The 14669-nt window shown below is 52.9% G+C and overlaps 2 protein-coding genes across 2 annotated transcripts; both read right to left on the bottom strand.

The window, feature by feature from the left end:
• Positions 1–1882: 1882 nt before the first annotated feature.
• On the bottom strand, positions 1883–7980 carry MCIDAS (multiciliate differentiation and DNA synthesis associated cell cycle protein; the record flags this gene model as incomplete). Its single annotated transcript, XM_079702850.1, has 7 exons — positions 1883–2323; positions 2581–2691; positions 3302–3516; positions 4084–4156; positions 7408–7499; positions 7680–7776; positions 7864–7980. The coding sequence occupies 7 exons, from the start codon at positions 7978–7980 to the stop codon at positions 1883–1885; spliced, it is 1146 nt and encodes a 381-aa protein (XP_079558976.1).
• Positions 7981–12244: 4264 nt separating this feature from the next.
• Positions 12245–14369, bottom strand: CCNO (cyclin O; the record flags this gene model as incomplete). Its single annotated transcript, XM_079703986.1, has 3 exons — positions 12245–12730; positions 13175–13360; positions 13995–14369. The coding sequence occupies 3 exons, from the start codon at positions 14367–14369 to the stop codon at positions 12245–12247; spliced, it is 1047 nt and encodes a 348-aa protein (XP_079560112.1).
• Between the last annotated feature and the right edge of the window lie 300 nt (positions 14370–14669).

The raw sequence follows: 14669 nt of genomic DNA, 5'->3' as shown, positions 1-14669 counted from the left end.
CTTATTATGTGTTAAAAATAAACCCTTATCTTAAAAATCGAGTAAACTCCATTCCTATCTCAACTGCCTGGCACAGACTTTATAGTACTGGTGCTCTTTTCTGTGAGACGCAAAGATCAGAGAGAGAGAACAAGGGAGAGGGGAGAAGGAAGAACTAATTTGGGGAAACCTGTTTGTGAGTGTTTTCAACATGTAGGTGGCTTCAAGCCCCTAATTTTGTCCCATAAATCCCTATGCTGAAACCAAGACATCATGCTTATCGCTTATGACACAGATTTCAGCCCACAGCGTCTACTTCAAGGAGGACACAGTAAGATTAACAGATTAGATTCAGTCATGTGACCTACAGGATCACGCAGCTGATGATTCTTGCTCCAAATAATTTTTTTCATGAATAAGTAATAAAATAAGTGTAAAAAAAAAGAATTCTGAACTATCCAGTGTATTTTTTAAGAGTCCATTTGTTAGACAAAGTATGAGGAAATGTGCTCTATTTTATCACTTTCTTGTTTGTTTTCAAAATGGCCATTTAAATACAGATAACAGTTACCCAGGACAAACTGGAGAAGCAGGTTCCGCCAGCCTGCCCAGCTCACCTGTAACCTGATCTCTCCATTCAGATGGCATTCGGATGGCAGAACCAGCAATGTGGTGTTAACAGGGTTGGACACTTGCCCATGCTGAGCCCCCAAATGCAAGAAGCAGCCCTCTTGTTGAGAACTGTGGAGGTTAGGACAAATCACGACTTGACATATTATACCAACAAAACTTCACAACAGAGTAGAAAAAGGAAGCCCACGCAAAAGGGGATAAAGAAAAGGCAAAGCGAAGGCACCATATAACACCTAAGTTTTTCTTAGAAGGTGAAGCCAAGAAATATGAAACATGAATGTGTACCCCAGTTTTATCCATGGAATTCAAATAGATAGTTTTACTTTTACCAAGGTTTCCACACTTGGTTTCTGCCCCCCCAAAAATATGAACACCCTAAAATATGCACATTCTTTTTCATGTGGGATGTACCATTTTCTTAAAACAATGTGTGTTTCTTACTAAGTTTGCTTTTTCTGTGGTTATTCTGTCTAGACAAATAAAACTATACATAATTAATACAAACATTTATCATAAATCTTACAAAATTATGTAAATGATCATTACAAACAAACGTGTTTAGCACCTATTTTGTCAATAACCCATCGACTCTGAGAATCTTCACTTTCCTCTGTTTTTTTGCCTGCCCTAAGACAAGGGTTTAGGAACTCCTAACCCTAACCTCTCCTAATTTTTTATTCTGGCAGCTAAAATGAAAGATTCCAATAGTAACAAAATTAAGTGATCAGGGGAAGTGAGTGACGTATTGAAACGTTCACCCAGAGACCTGGCCTCTGGACCTACAATCTTTAAAAGACTAGCGAGAGCGCTCGGAAGGTTCCCATGACGCTTCTTTGTGTAGAAGATTGCTTAACTTCTTAGAGCCCCCTTTTGCTTCGTATGAAAGTAGGGCATTATTATAATTATAAAATACCTAAGTGGTTTTTAGGTTCCTTCCAGCTCTAAAAGTACGTAATTCAAAGCTGCTAAAAATAAATACTTTAAAAATTGACTGTGATATATAAGCGTATGTATACATACGCACGCACACACACACACATACACACACGGTTTCGCTGTGAAACTGGGAGGGACCACACAGTATTTTGTACCAGAATTTTACAGTGCATCGGTATCAAAACGTTTTTGTTCCTGAAAAAAAAAAGTTTCAGGCTGGCGTCGGCCCTGCAAGTGGAGTTCTTCTGAGAAACCAGGTTTCAGCTATTCCCGTTTAGCCTCCAGGCGCTTCAGTTTGGATAGAGGGCAGTGTTTCGGAGGACCACATCCCAGCTCAACTGGGGACCCAGCGGAATTTGTAACCCCCGTTGGCTGTCCGGATGGTGAAGGCATTGCCCTGGGGGAAAGCGAGGGTACGGATGGTGCTGTGGCTGCGGATGGAGGTGCTGAAGGAGCTGCCCTCCTCCAGCTCACTGTGGCTCAGGTTCAGCGCGCTCCGGCTGCAGTCTGTGCGCAGCCCCCGGAAGGCGCCGTGCAGGTTCCCAGGCCTGCCGTCCGTGCTCGGGGGCTCGGGCTGCAGCCGGAGCCGCTTGGGATCGCGGCTCTGCAGCGCTTCATCGCAGCGCTCGGAAATCTCCCTCAGGATAGCGTCCACTTCCGCGCAATCCTGCCCCGCAGCGCTGAACAACTCCTCCAGGCTCCTTTTGGAAGTCGCCTTGAGCGGGATGGACTCGGCTGCCGCCCTGAAATCCCGGGACTGTGTGATCATCAGCTTCTACAAAAAGATGGGGAGGAGCGCCGCCCTGGGGCCAGCCGGACTCGCCTCGTGCTGGGCGCTCAAAGGAGACCTGGGCGCACTTCGAACTGCGCGACTCGGCCGACTTAGGCAACGCCTGCAAGTGACTCAGCGAGCTCCCAGCGGTCCTCTCCGTTCCCCGACCCCCGCCGGCTCCCAACACCGGGAGCTGGGTGGGAGGTGCACGGAACATTTCCGACTTCCTGCAGTGTTCTACACGCGCGCGCCCCACTTACATCCAGCACCGAGGCCAGGTGCCGTGTCCGACTGGCGAGTTCCTTCAGTTGCACGTTCCGCTCCTTCAGTGAGGCGATCTCCTCCTGTTTCTGGGTCAACGTCACGTGCAGCTGCAGGAGGAGACCCAAACATTCAGCGATAGGCTACCGTGCTCGGTCTCGTCTGTACAGTCTGCATAAATTGAACCCAGATCCTAACGTCTAATTAGAAACTGGGGTCCCAAGGACGTTTACACTGGTGAGAATGATAATTTGATTGATTGATTGATTGATTGATTTTTACAGAGCACTTAGACAAAATGTTTCTCAGTTAATCCTCAGTGTAGCGGTGAGGAGTGCTGACTTGGGCAACAGGCAGATATAGAAGTTCAACATTCCTATAAGTCAGTTTCCTTATCTGTAAAATGGGGCTGGTAAAAGTATCTAGCTCAACGGCTGTAATTAATGAGGAAAGTAAATAGGTAAGCACAATACCAGGCAGATAGAAAGCCTTCAATAAATATTGGTGGCCCTATTAAAAATCTGGTGGGTAAGATCATTCCCACTTAGTGACGTTGTAAACTGAGGCAGAGCCAGTGGAGCAACAGCAGCTACGTAAACTCGTCCACTGCTTTTAACGTCCAAGGGGGCTCATTCCCGCTCCTGCAACCCCACTTCCTCCCGGAGCCCCATACCCTGCCCCCGCCCCAAGGACTCCTGGACGCCAGCCCAGTGTCCCTACTTGGTTATTCTCCACGAGTGCGTCCCCCAACGCCCTCTGGTGATGGTCGGCCACCTCCTTCCAGTACTGCTCTGGCGGGGGCACGTCGGGAGGGCGCAGCGGCGGTGACTGCAAGGCTTGTGGGGAGGAGAGACAGGGACCAAACGGCAGTACGTCGCAAGGAGAGAAGGGGAAGTCTCCGCCCGCCAGGGGAGGCGACATCAAAGAGGATGAGTCTGATGAAGAGGAAGAGAGGGAGCTGGGTTTGCAGCCTCAGACTCGTGCCCAGCTAACGGCAGGGACAAAATATCACGCGGGTATAGGCTTTACGTGATTTTTGTTTATTAATAAAGCACCCCTCACTCTGCAATCCCTACGATCCCCAGGCTCTTCCTGATATCCTGTACATACACAGCAGGCGCTCAATAAATGCCTGTTGAGATGATCTGAACTGAATTTCCACGGTGGCCAGGGCAAACTTGCCTGAAGTCACACAAATGCACTACTCTGCACACTCCTGTCACTCAGCGTCTTCCAGACCACGTCACAGCGTAGGGTTCCCTCTCCCAGAACTCACACGGGCAAACTGAGAAAGCGCTATAGATCCCGAGACTCATCTTCTCCATTAGGAAAAGCGGGGGGGGCTAAATATGGATGAGCCAGACCCTTTGATGAGTTGCTGGCGAGTCGTTGACAGGTACAGGGTTTACCACTTTCAGGACCACGAAATCCGAACTAGTCAGATTTGAGGGGTGAGGACACCCCCGCCGTTACTGATTGAACTGCAAAGAGATTGCACTTGCCTGCAATGAGCTCATCCACGGTGTCTCTGAAATCCTGCAGATCGAAGTCCGCTGCCGTTTGCTGGGAGTGGTTCTGAAACAAACCAGAGGTACAAACTAGTTAATGTTGAGCCTGGCGGGTCTGGAACACTTCCTAGACCGACAGTTAACCTCCCGGGCTCGATGGCAGGTCTGCATGCACTCGCGTTCGCAGCGGAAACTTGTACCTGAAAATCAAAGCCCTGCCCGAGACACGGAATCCAGCAGGCTTGCACTGCCATGGTGGGGAGAAGGACGCACGAAGCGGGGACCCGGTCGCGAGGGTCCTGCCGGGCGCTGAAACTGCGCGCTGCTGCGCCGCGCGTCGGTCCTTCTGCGCGCAGCACAGCCGCCCCGCGCCCGGCCTCTGGCAGACGGCACAGCCCGGCGCCGCCTCATTGGCCGGTCACCAGCCAACCAGGCGCGTTGCTAGTGCGCCCGCAGACCTTCAGCCCCGACTTACCTCCCACAGACCAAGGAGTCACAGCTCTAAGAGCTGGGAGCATGGCGTACGAACACGCCGTCCTTCCTCCCAAGACCCGCCAGCGTGCGGAGGCATCCAAAGCAGTAACTCGAGTCCACATATCCCGCCAAGGCTCAGTCACAACTAAACCACCTCTCCCCACACAGAAAGAGAAAAGGTAGGCTAAGATATAAGGGACCAGGGATGCTGTGGAAAGTGCTTCTGTTCAGCATGCAGCAGGCGTGGCCCCTCTTGCTCTTCCGTTTCTCAAAATGTTGGAGTTGACTTTTCACGTACGGCGTGATGCATCTCCAGCATCTTGGACTGGACACTCTCCTGGGTTCCTGCAATGTGCCTGGGTGCGTGAGACGGAAGGACACTGTAAAAGGCTGGTGACCAGGAAACTTCTTATTCTCTTAATTCGTGCACAGAGTTGACACAAACTTCTACATCGAGTCTCTCTGTTAATTCTCACACCAATGTTGGAAGTAGGCAGGGCCCAGGAAGTGACTCCTCCCATGATGGAGAAGCTGAAGCTCAGAGAAATTGCGTTGTCGAAAGCCACCCAGCTCTGAAATAGTGAAACTGGAGCTTCTGCCCCAGAATGCTGGTGCCTATTTCAGTCCTCTTTCCTCTATACCTCATTGCCTCTAGCTTTTATTTCTCTTTTAGGAAAGCCTGGCTTCCAATGAAGACAGTTCTGGGAAGGGGAAAGAAGCCTCTCAAGGAGCATGGTGTGAGGGGTGCATCCAGTATGCCCATCAGAAATATCTATTCTACTGATTCCACTATTACCAATTGTTTTATTCCTTTGGGTTAATCATATTCTTCTCTCAAACACCCTTCTTTACTATTCAAATACTTCTGAGAAGAGGAACTTATTCTGACTCTAACTTCGAAGAATGTACAAGTATCAGTTTCCTTCAGGGAGGAGAGCTTCAACCAGGGAGACCTCTAGTACCAGTTGAGAACTGAGTCTGTAAGGGGAAGGGAGCTTAGAAAGGAAAGACTGAGGGCCCCAGACAAATCCTGAAGCACAAGTACTCCCCTCGTTGAAGGAGTCAGAAATGAGACATTTCCCAAGGGCTCAAAGGTCTCCCCCTCAGTAGAGAAAAGCCCTTACCATGAGGAGACTAGAGGCCAACTCTCAGGGACGGCCACCCAGGAAATGCTTCCTCCTGTGCTATCCCAGGTCTTAGCCCATTCTGGACCTCAAACACTTCTAGAGCACTTCCTCTCTCTGTCCACTTTCCCCAGCAGGAAGGAGAAATATAACCAGTGTGCACTGGCCAGGGGGTTCCCCCACAGAATCTTCCCCTAGGGATATATCTCCTTCTGTACCAGTTCTGCCTTCCCGCGGGGAAAATCCTGGACCTCTTGCTTGGGCCATCGGGCATGAGCTCTGTCCTTGAAACTGTGAATCTTGTCTTCCCAATTAGGTAAAAACCTGGCATTTCTCCAACAAAAACAGCAGCCAAAAAACAAAAACGAAACAAAACCAAAAAACTTAACACAGAGCATGATGTCAAATTTAAGCTCTGTATACATAAGCAAAAATTCAGCAAGAGCCTGCTTGGTTTTGTTGCTGTTGTTTGGTATGGTTTGGTTTGGTTTTTTTCTTGCAAAATAAACATGTTGGAGAAAGGGCGCGATGTAGCCCTCTGGGTCCGTTGAAAGATGCTCATGTATTGTCTTTTTTCATTTGAGCATCCAGACCCTAAAAGAACAGGAGAATGGCCTTTGCAGGGCAATTCCCACTTTTACCTGTTGCCTTCACAATCTCTGCTCTCAGTTGCCACCTACCCTGAGTCTCCCTAGGCTCTATCCCAATTCTAAGAGGCACTTAGAGAGGCCCTGGGAAGCTTTGCTCTACCACCCCAACCCCAGTTCTAGGAGGTGGTCATTTCCTCTGGAGAGTTCTGTACTTGGTCTGTTCCCGTGAAACCTCATATCCCCGGCACCTGCTGCCAGGAACCTGGAACTGGCACCCTTCCTGGAGGTTGCATTTAGCTACTCATATCCATTCATATGCATCGATGGATGCCTTCATATCCATCGATGAGGCAGGCTTCTGGCCTCCCAGACACCAGTGCTGGGAGGTACCATCATCTGGCTGGGGAGTCTCAGCCCTAGCAAGTGGTAGAAGTGGGATGCAAGTAAGAAGATAGGTTTTTTGGGGGAAATGCCTCTTTGCCCCATGGGAGTAAGTGACAGTAGCCTTTGCAGGGGGCGAAAAGGACTTTTATAAAGTGCCCAACTGCTGAAGGGCCATCTCTGTAGAGAGCAACGTTTTCAGTCAGATTTCTTTGAGTCCTTTGTCACTCTTCCCACTTCCTCCAAATGTAAATTCTCTTCGTTTTTTCCAGTCTTGATCGAGAAGTTATTCTCCGATCTCCACACTCCTTAGACATCCAGGGAATGAAAATGGTTAATGAATGGCCGGGAAAGGCATGTTGGGAGAACAGATAGGTGCCCAGAGAGCAACTTTGCTCCCATCTACCCACCTGGTCCCTCAGTGCGCAATCTCCACGTTGCTTTATCGCAGCTCCAAGGAATAGATGGGGAGGGGAATGGGAGACCCGTCTGGCAGGCGAGCCCTCCAGATGAGCTTCCCTGTCCAGAGTTGGTCAAAACAGTTCTGAGAATGTGGCCACCGTTAATATACTAGGAGGGAGGTGGAAGTTCTAATCCTCGAGGCTTGGATTTCTGCAGGACATCTCCCCCCGCTAGCCAGATGTGCCTGCGCTCCCCGCCCAAAAGGGTTCTTTGAGCAAACTCGAGAACTAACTCCCGAATCGAAGTTTGGGCTTCGAGAGGCCGCGAGTTTCCACCAGGAGAGGTACCTGTGAGGCGGCCGAATTAACACTAGGCGGCGCGTCGGACCCGAGTAACGAGGAGCAGTCAGCGAGGTCCTGCAGGTCTATGGTGGTGAGGGCTGCGTGGGGAGAACCGGAGACACGCGCCGGGCGGACCCTAAGCCTCCCGGCAAGGGCTCGCCGCTGGCATCGCCGCCAGGACTCCGAAACCCCTGGGAGAAAAGCTCTTCTGAGCCCCGCGCGCCCCACCCACCTGGCGCGGGGAACCCGAGGGGTCGCGCAGGGACCACCGGTATCACCTGGCAGCGCAGCGGGCTCGGCGTCTGGGGGATCCTCGTACACCGACACCGGGCTGCTGCCGCTGCTACCGAGAAAGAGCTTCCGCGCAGGGGCGAACTAGCAGGGCACAGAAACGGTGAGAGCGGGTCAGCCCTCACTGCCGGGAGCGTGAGGACCCTGCCCGGCTCCGTCCCGCGGCCCCACCTTCCTCTCCAGCTTCCCGGGCTTGCCGAACTGCCGGCCTCGCGGATCCAGCATCCTATTGGGGCAAATGCTGTCGAAGGCCCGGCGACCCGCCGCGGTGCCCCCGCACGCTTGCATCCTGCCTCCCCGCCCGCTTCAGGCCTGGAGCCCCGCGTCGACTGCTCGGAGGCGGCGGCCGGGCCGGGATGGCGACCCCACACCCAGCGCTCCAGAGGCTCTGAAGCCGGCCGGAAGTCGGGGAGGCGCGTGGCCGGGGTGGGGCTAAGGGGCGACTGTGAAGGTGCGGAGGGAAGGCGGGGTGGAGTAGGAGGACCGCCGCGCGGGAGGGGCGGCTCGCGCCTGAGCGCCAGTGGTGGCGCCTTCAGCCCCGGACAATCTGTGCGCGGGCGGAGGCGTTAAAACCCAACCTGGCAACGCGGCTTCCCCCGGGAGCCGCGAGCGCGGGGCCCGGGCCCGCGAGCGCCCTTTTGGCTAGCGTTGGCGCCGCAGCCTCCCGGCCACGCCATAGGAAGGGAGAGGAGGGGAGGACAACCCCTGCTGGTCCCTAACGCTGGGTACCGCCTTTCCGCGTATGGACAGCGGGAATATGGAAAAGTTAACGATTCTTATTTCATTTTCTTCCCACGCCAGCCACAAGGCACGAAACAAACTTGGAGTGTCAACTGCCAAAGTCAGACCCCGGCATTTGCCCCGCCATGTAAGATTTGCTGGGGATGTATTGTAGAAGTCCAGCAGGGACTCCCCAGAACAGCCCCAGATTACAGAAGTCCCCAAGGCTAGGGAGCCCTCCTGGGTTTGACATCCACTTGGTCTGATGCCTAGAGCCCCGCTCCGTACCCCTACCCCTACCCCGCACTTTCTCAGGCAGCAGCACCTGAGCACAGCCTTTAAAAGAGAGGGTCACACATGTCCACAGTGGACAGCCCCAAATCCCCAAAACCCGGTCTCTTCCCCGGAAGCCTCAGCTACCGCTCGAGGCATTTGGTCACTCTCTGTACAACCGGCCTTGCTTGCTCAGCCGGAGTCTTCGCTCCTCTTCCCAAGCCGGAAGCCTCTCCCAGGAAGGGGCATCTCTAGATCCTTGGGTGAGGGGTCTCTTTCAGGACCACTCTTATATCCATACAGTTTGAACAATCATCTGAAATTGAAATCCTTGTGACCCCCTATTGGGCACTTTAAATTGGTGCCTTACACCTCATAGGAGTAGTGAAAGATCCTCTTTTATTTGCATCTATTATCTGGATTAATAAACAAGATCCCCCTAACAGTGATGGAAAGCAATCCAATGATATAGTTAGACTTAGAGACTCTCTGAACCATCTATAGATGCAGGAACCAGTGATTTCAGCCAGCTAGAGTTGGTGTGGTGTCGCTGATGGTGAGGAAGAAGCTCTGGCTTTAGGGTCGGAACCCAGGCTCCACCAGATACCTGAACCCCAGTTCTTTTGGAAAAACATAACACTAGCTTCAGAGGAGTTGCTGTGAAGATGAGATTGTTTATGTAATGCGACTGGTGCTTGGTGTGGATAAATCAATGTTGCTGTTTTGAGGCGCCTTTTCAGCTGCACCTCCAGCCTCCCACAGCCTCTTGCTGGCTTTGTCTCTTACTTCCTCCGGTTCCTGAGTAGCCTAGCCACTAGTCAGTCCATTCCCCATCCCTACCCTTAATGACTTCCCAGTCTGTAAAAGGAGTGGGGAAGCTCTTAGCTGAGTTTTGGGGGATCTCTACACATGGCAAGATCCAAAACAGGCCCATTTTCCATCAATGAGTTCCACACTGGAATAGAAAAATATGGGCATTGTGCATAAAAATGTACAGTAGATTGTGGCAACAGGAGCTGGAATAGCATGATTACATGATTCCTGGTCTGGATGATTCTGGAACCAAATCCCCCATATCAATCTTAGCTGAGTAAATGCTGGTGAAGACAACTCCCCCCAAAATCACTTTTGCAGAGGTACCCCATGCCTTAATAGCCAGGCTGAGAGCTCCAGATATTTTGGAACTTGGAACAGGTGATATGATTTTCCTCCTCCTTTTCACCATCACAGACCAGCTTTTCCTCTAACAGCTCGGGGATCACCCCTTCCCTCTCCCTGAGCCAAGGAGGAGAAAGATCCTAGAGAGCTTAGCATATCAACATATCAGGAGAGAAGGGCTCGTAAGGGGCTCCTGTCTCTGGAGAGTACTTGGGTGCACAAGAAGTGCAAGGAAATTTCTCTAAGTATGTTTTGAGTTTGCTTTTTATTTGTGCCATTTGTCATACATTTAGATTTATTCTAAATGCAGTAGAACATGACTGAGTTTATTCCGCCAAAACTTTATTTTTTCAACCATACAGAAAATTTGAAAAACACAGTACAATGAACAACAGTAGCATTAACATTTTCCTGTATTTGCTTTATCTCTATTTTTTCACCAAGTTTTTTTATCTGTGTAACTCCTGCCCCACACCCCATCATTGTGCAGGCTGCCACCAGCCTTTTTTTTTTTTTTTTTTTTTTGGACTGCCTTGGGTCTTTGTTGCTGCCCGCAGGCTTTTCTCTAGTTGCCACAAGCCAGGGCTATTCTTCGTTGGTGTCCGGGATTCTCATTGGGTGGCTTCTCTTGTTGCAGAGCACGGGCTCTAGGCTAGCGGGCTTCAGTAGGGCGCAGGCTCAGTAGTTGTGGCACACGGGCTTAGTTGCTCCGCGGCATGTGGGATCTTCCCGGACCAGGGCTCAAACCCATGTCCCCTGCACTGGCAGGCAGATTCTTAACCACTGCGCCACCAGGGAAGCCCCTAGCCTTCTTGAAGACTTGCTATGTGCCAGGCAGGACCTGTGCTGAGGGGTTTGTAGAGAACATCTCATTAAATCCATACCTCAACACTACCAGGTAAATGCTACTGTTACTCTCATTTTTACAGAAAAGACTTAAGCATAGATATGTGACTTGCTTAAGGTCACACAGCAAATTGACTCCAGAGTCCAAGTGTTTAAGCACTACTTTATACTGCCTCATAGCGATCTCATTTAAGCTTCATAATAGCCCCGCTATCAGTTGGCGATTGGGCTCAGAGAGGTTAATTTGCTGGAGGTTACAGATTCAGGGTCTACAGCAGATTCACAACAGTGAGAATGAAGATGATGGGACAGCTGTGGAGTCACAGAACTCCAGCAAGCCTCTGTCGCATTTCTTGACTCACTTTTCCTATCTGTAAAATGACTCCTGTAACATGACTAGAGGCAAGGACTGTACTGGCTCTCCAAATATGTTCTCCATAGTCCCTATTAAATGGAGGGCACTGAACAGATCACTTGTCCCACACTTACCTTGGGAAGAGAGGTGGTTTTTGTTTTTTTTTTTTGAGCATTTCCAGAAACCTGTAAGTGGAGGAAACTGAGCATGTGGCAAAGGGTGGAACTCTGGACTCAGATCACCTGCCTTCAAATCCTGGCTGCTCCACTGTTGTTTAACCTCTCTGCAGCCCAGTGTCCTTCTCTGAAAAATGGGATAATAGACTCTGCCTCGTAGAACTGTTGAAGGATTGAACTAATGAATGCTGAACACTGTGCCTGGTACACGTAAGCACTCAATGATAGCCATGATTACTATTGCACCATTGTTACCATGGGCTCATACATAGTAGGTGTAAGACAAGAGAGAACTGTTCAACCATGTGATTGCAGGATAAATTGACTCAATTTGCAATGGCCATAACTGCCTGCAAAGCCTTCAATTTCCCACATCTGGCAGTTGTCAGGGTAACTCTTGGTTGCCCTAGTTAGTGGGACTGTGCAGTCCCCAAAGCTTCTCAGCCTGGGATCTTCTGCACCAGCAGTGTGCCCCCTGGTCCCGCTAGACAACATGGACTGCTGTGGGTTCTTTGCAGCCTCACACCCCACCCTCACCCTTTGAACCTCTAGGAGTGAGCAGTCCTCAGCCTCCTAACAAGGTCACCAGTTACAGGCCAACAAGTGACCCTGACTCGCCTTGTAACTGGAACCTCAGTCTACAGGAACCTCTCCAGACCTGGTGTTCCCAAACAGAGATGCCTGGGGGGAGGGAGGAACCCTGCATGGTTACTGACCGCCTCTATTCCAGGATTGCCTTCACCTTCCCTCTTCGTGGACAAACACTCACATTGGTAGAACTCAGACAAACCACCACAGACAGCCTGTTTATTGGGGAAAGATTCGTCTCTTCTCTCGTGTGCTGTTAGCAAAATAAATAAACAATGAAACCCCACAATCGTACACTGTTTACAACCTGCAGGATGACCTGGTGACCAACTGGGAGGCCTGAACGCTTCTCTGTGGGCCAATACCGCACTCTTTCAGAGCAATGGGAGAGGTCCAGCAGCCAGGCCAGGGGATCAAAGGAGACCAAGGGTCTACTTCATTTCAAGCTCGGGGACAGGCTGCACTTCTTGCATATCTGGAGGGGCAGCATGTGAGTCAGGGACGTTCTGTTTATGGCCACCAGTAGCTGCAGTTTGCCCAGGCAGTCCTGCAGCGCCGCCTCAGGGTGCCCGCCCAGGCGCAAGTCCATCGGGCGAGGGAGCTGCAGCATACGGTCTGCCAACGCCAGGCAACAGATGGCCAGCAGGGAGGGGGTGTAGCTGGTGAAAGCGTAGTCAGCCAGGCTCAGCTCCGCCACCCCGCGCGCCAGGGCTTGCGCTTCCAGGGCTTCGGAGACCTCTGCCTGCCCGGCCTCCACGCGTGCGTGCGTGAAATGCTCCAGGAAGAAGCTGATGGTCGGCGCGTCCAGGCTGAAGTGCAGTTTGTGCAGCACGATGCACTCGAGGTTGCAGAGCTGCTGCCGGGAGAAGGCGCCGCAGCACAGGGCCAGGAGCTGCTTCACGCGCGGCGGGTGTACCTCCACCTGTAACACAGGGGCGCTCATCCCTCGCTGCGCAGCATCCAGGGCCGGAGGCCCACCCAGTCTCACACTCGGGAGAAAACCAGGACTTCCCCAATCCCTGCCAGCGAGATATTTGGGGCTTCGCCTCTCCATACTTCCACTGTAATCATCTGGGGTGTACTTCCAGCGCAACGCTGAAAACAGGTTTGAGAAATTTTGAAGTTTTTTTTTTTTTTCGGAGACTAGAATAGAGGGGCTAGAGAGAGCTGTTGACACGCGGCCTATTTCTTTGGGGGCTGGGTGAAAGGACTGTTCGTTTTGGGGGGAATTCTGTAGTTAAGGCTGTGGAGTATGTAAGTTTGCAAAACGAGTTCAGGGAACCCAGCACTCAGCCGTGTGCACTGAAAAGCCGGGCGGCCAGACAGCGGCCGGTCTGGCTGCCCCCCAGACCCCGCGTGGAGGTACCTGTTTGCAAGCGATGAGCAGGGACGTGACCCCGAGCAGCTGGAAGCAGTCTGCAGCCACAGGCGTAGTGATAAGGAAGCGGTCCAGAGTGTTCACCGTCAGGCACAGCGACTCGAAGGAGAGGCCGAACTGGCGGTGCACGGGGATTAGCCAGCTGAGCAGCTTACAGCGGGATTCCGCCGTTACCTGCCGGAGGGAGGAGGGAGGCGGGCCAGCTGAGCCTAGGGCTGAGAGCGGCTAGAAGGGACAGGGCACGAAGACCTAAGGAGCGTCCCCGGAGGGAGGCAGGAAACAGAGGAAAAACCTAAAGGCGCTGGAAACGGAAAGAGGTGGGCAGCGCTGCTGTGGAAAAAGCACAGGCAGGGCTAGGAGCCAGGATGCCGGGATTCGTGCCTGGCGCCGTGCCGAGCGCGGATACACGTTACCTCGTGTTAATACTCTCAGCAATCAGTGGGGGCAGAGAGGTCACCACTTTGCAAATGAAGAAACAAGTTTAGGACTGTGAAGTAACTTGCCGGGGTCGGTAGGAGTCTGGACTCGAACCTAGAAACTGTCTTAACTAATCTGCATTCTACCGTGTCCCTGCTAAACAGTTTGGAGACTTCGGGCAGGTCACTTAAGCCGTCCAGGCCCCGCTTTTCTCCATCTGTAAAATGAGGCTGGTGGCCCGGCCCTCCAAAGCCCCTTCCCGCTCGGACCGGGGGCAGAAGTCGGGCTGGCGGGGGGCGGGGCGCCGCGGAGGGCAGACAGAGCAGAAAAGGAGAGAGCCCGGGAGAGGAAGAGGAGCGGCGGTGGAGAGCAGGCTCTACCAGCGCCTCACTTGTGGCTGCCGCGCCAATGACTCCCGCGGGTGGTAGTGGCTTTCCCGCGCCTTGCGGAAGGCGTAGCAGCTCTGACCGTAGTCGCGGAAGGTCTGTAGATCTAGCTGCACCAGCTGCTGGGCAGGACCGGGTAGGGGGCTGCAGCCTCGCGCCGCGGGGCTGTCTGCGCCATCCGAGCCGGGGCTGGGGGACTCGAACAGGTCGCAGACGCCAGAGTCTCCGGGTAGCGGGCACGGGTTCAGCGGCTGCAGCGGCTGCTTCCTCCGGAGGCGTGGGCGCCTGCTCTTCTTCACCGGGGCACGGAGGTTCTGGTCGTCCCGCCTCCCAGCCCGGGCGGCGGGGCTCACGGGGCTGGTGGGGCAGGGGGTCACCATGATGAAGCCGTGTGGCCGTTCTACGACTCCCCGGCTGCGGTTGAGGTGGGCACGCGTGCGCGAGAGTGCAGAAGAGGCCAGGCCTGACCTGCGGCGAGCCCATAAGTACTCTCCCTGCAGGTTCCCTTAGCCACACCCCCGGCTTCTCACTGGCTGAGCCCAGAGCGGCCCGAGAACCGCGCTTTCCCGGCTAAAGACCCGCTCCCGAGCGCGCCGCTGGCACACTCAGCCGCCGGGGTCTGCAAGGGGGAGGAGGAGCTACAGCGCGCAGGGCGCACTCGCGTTGCGCGGCCCGCTCCG

Source organism: Hyperoodon ampullatus, assembly GCF_949752795.1.
Source record: "Hyperoodon ampullatus genome assembly, chromosome: 4".
Classification (NCBI taxonomy): domain Eukaryota; kingdom Metazoa; phylum Chordata; class Mammalia; order Artiodactyla; family Ziphiidae; genus Hyperoodon; species Hyperoodon ampullatus.
The sequence above is the reverse complement of the archived record's forward strand: the minus strand, read 5'-3'. Positions and strand labels throughout refer to the sequence as shown.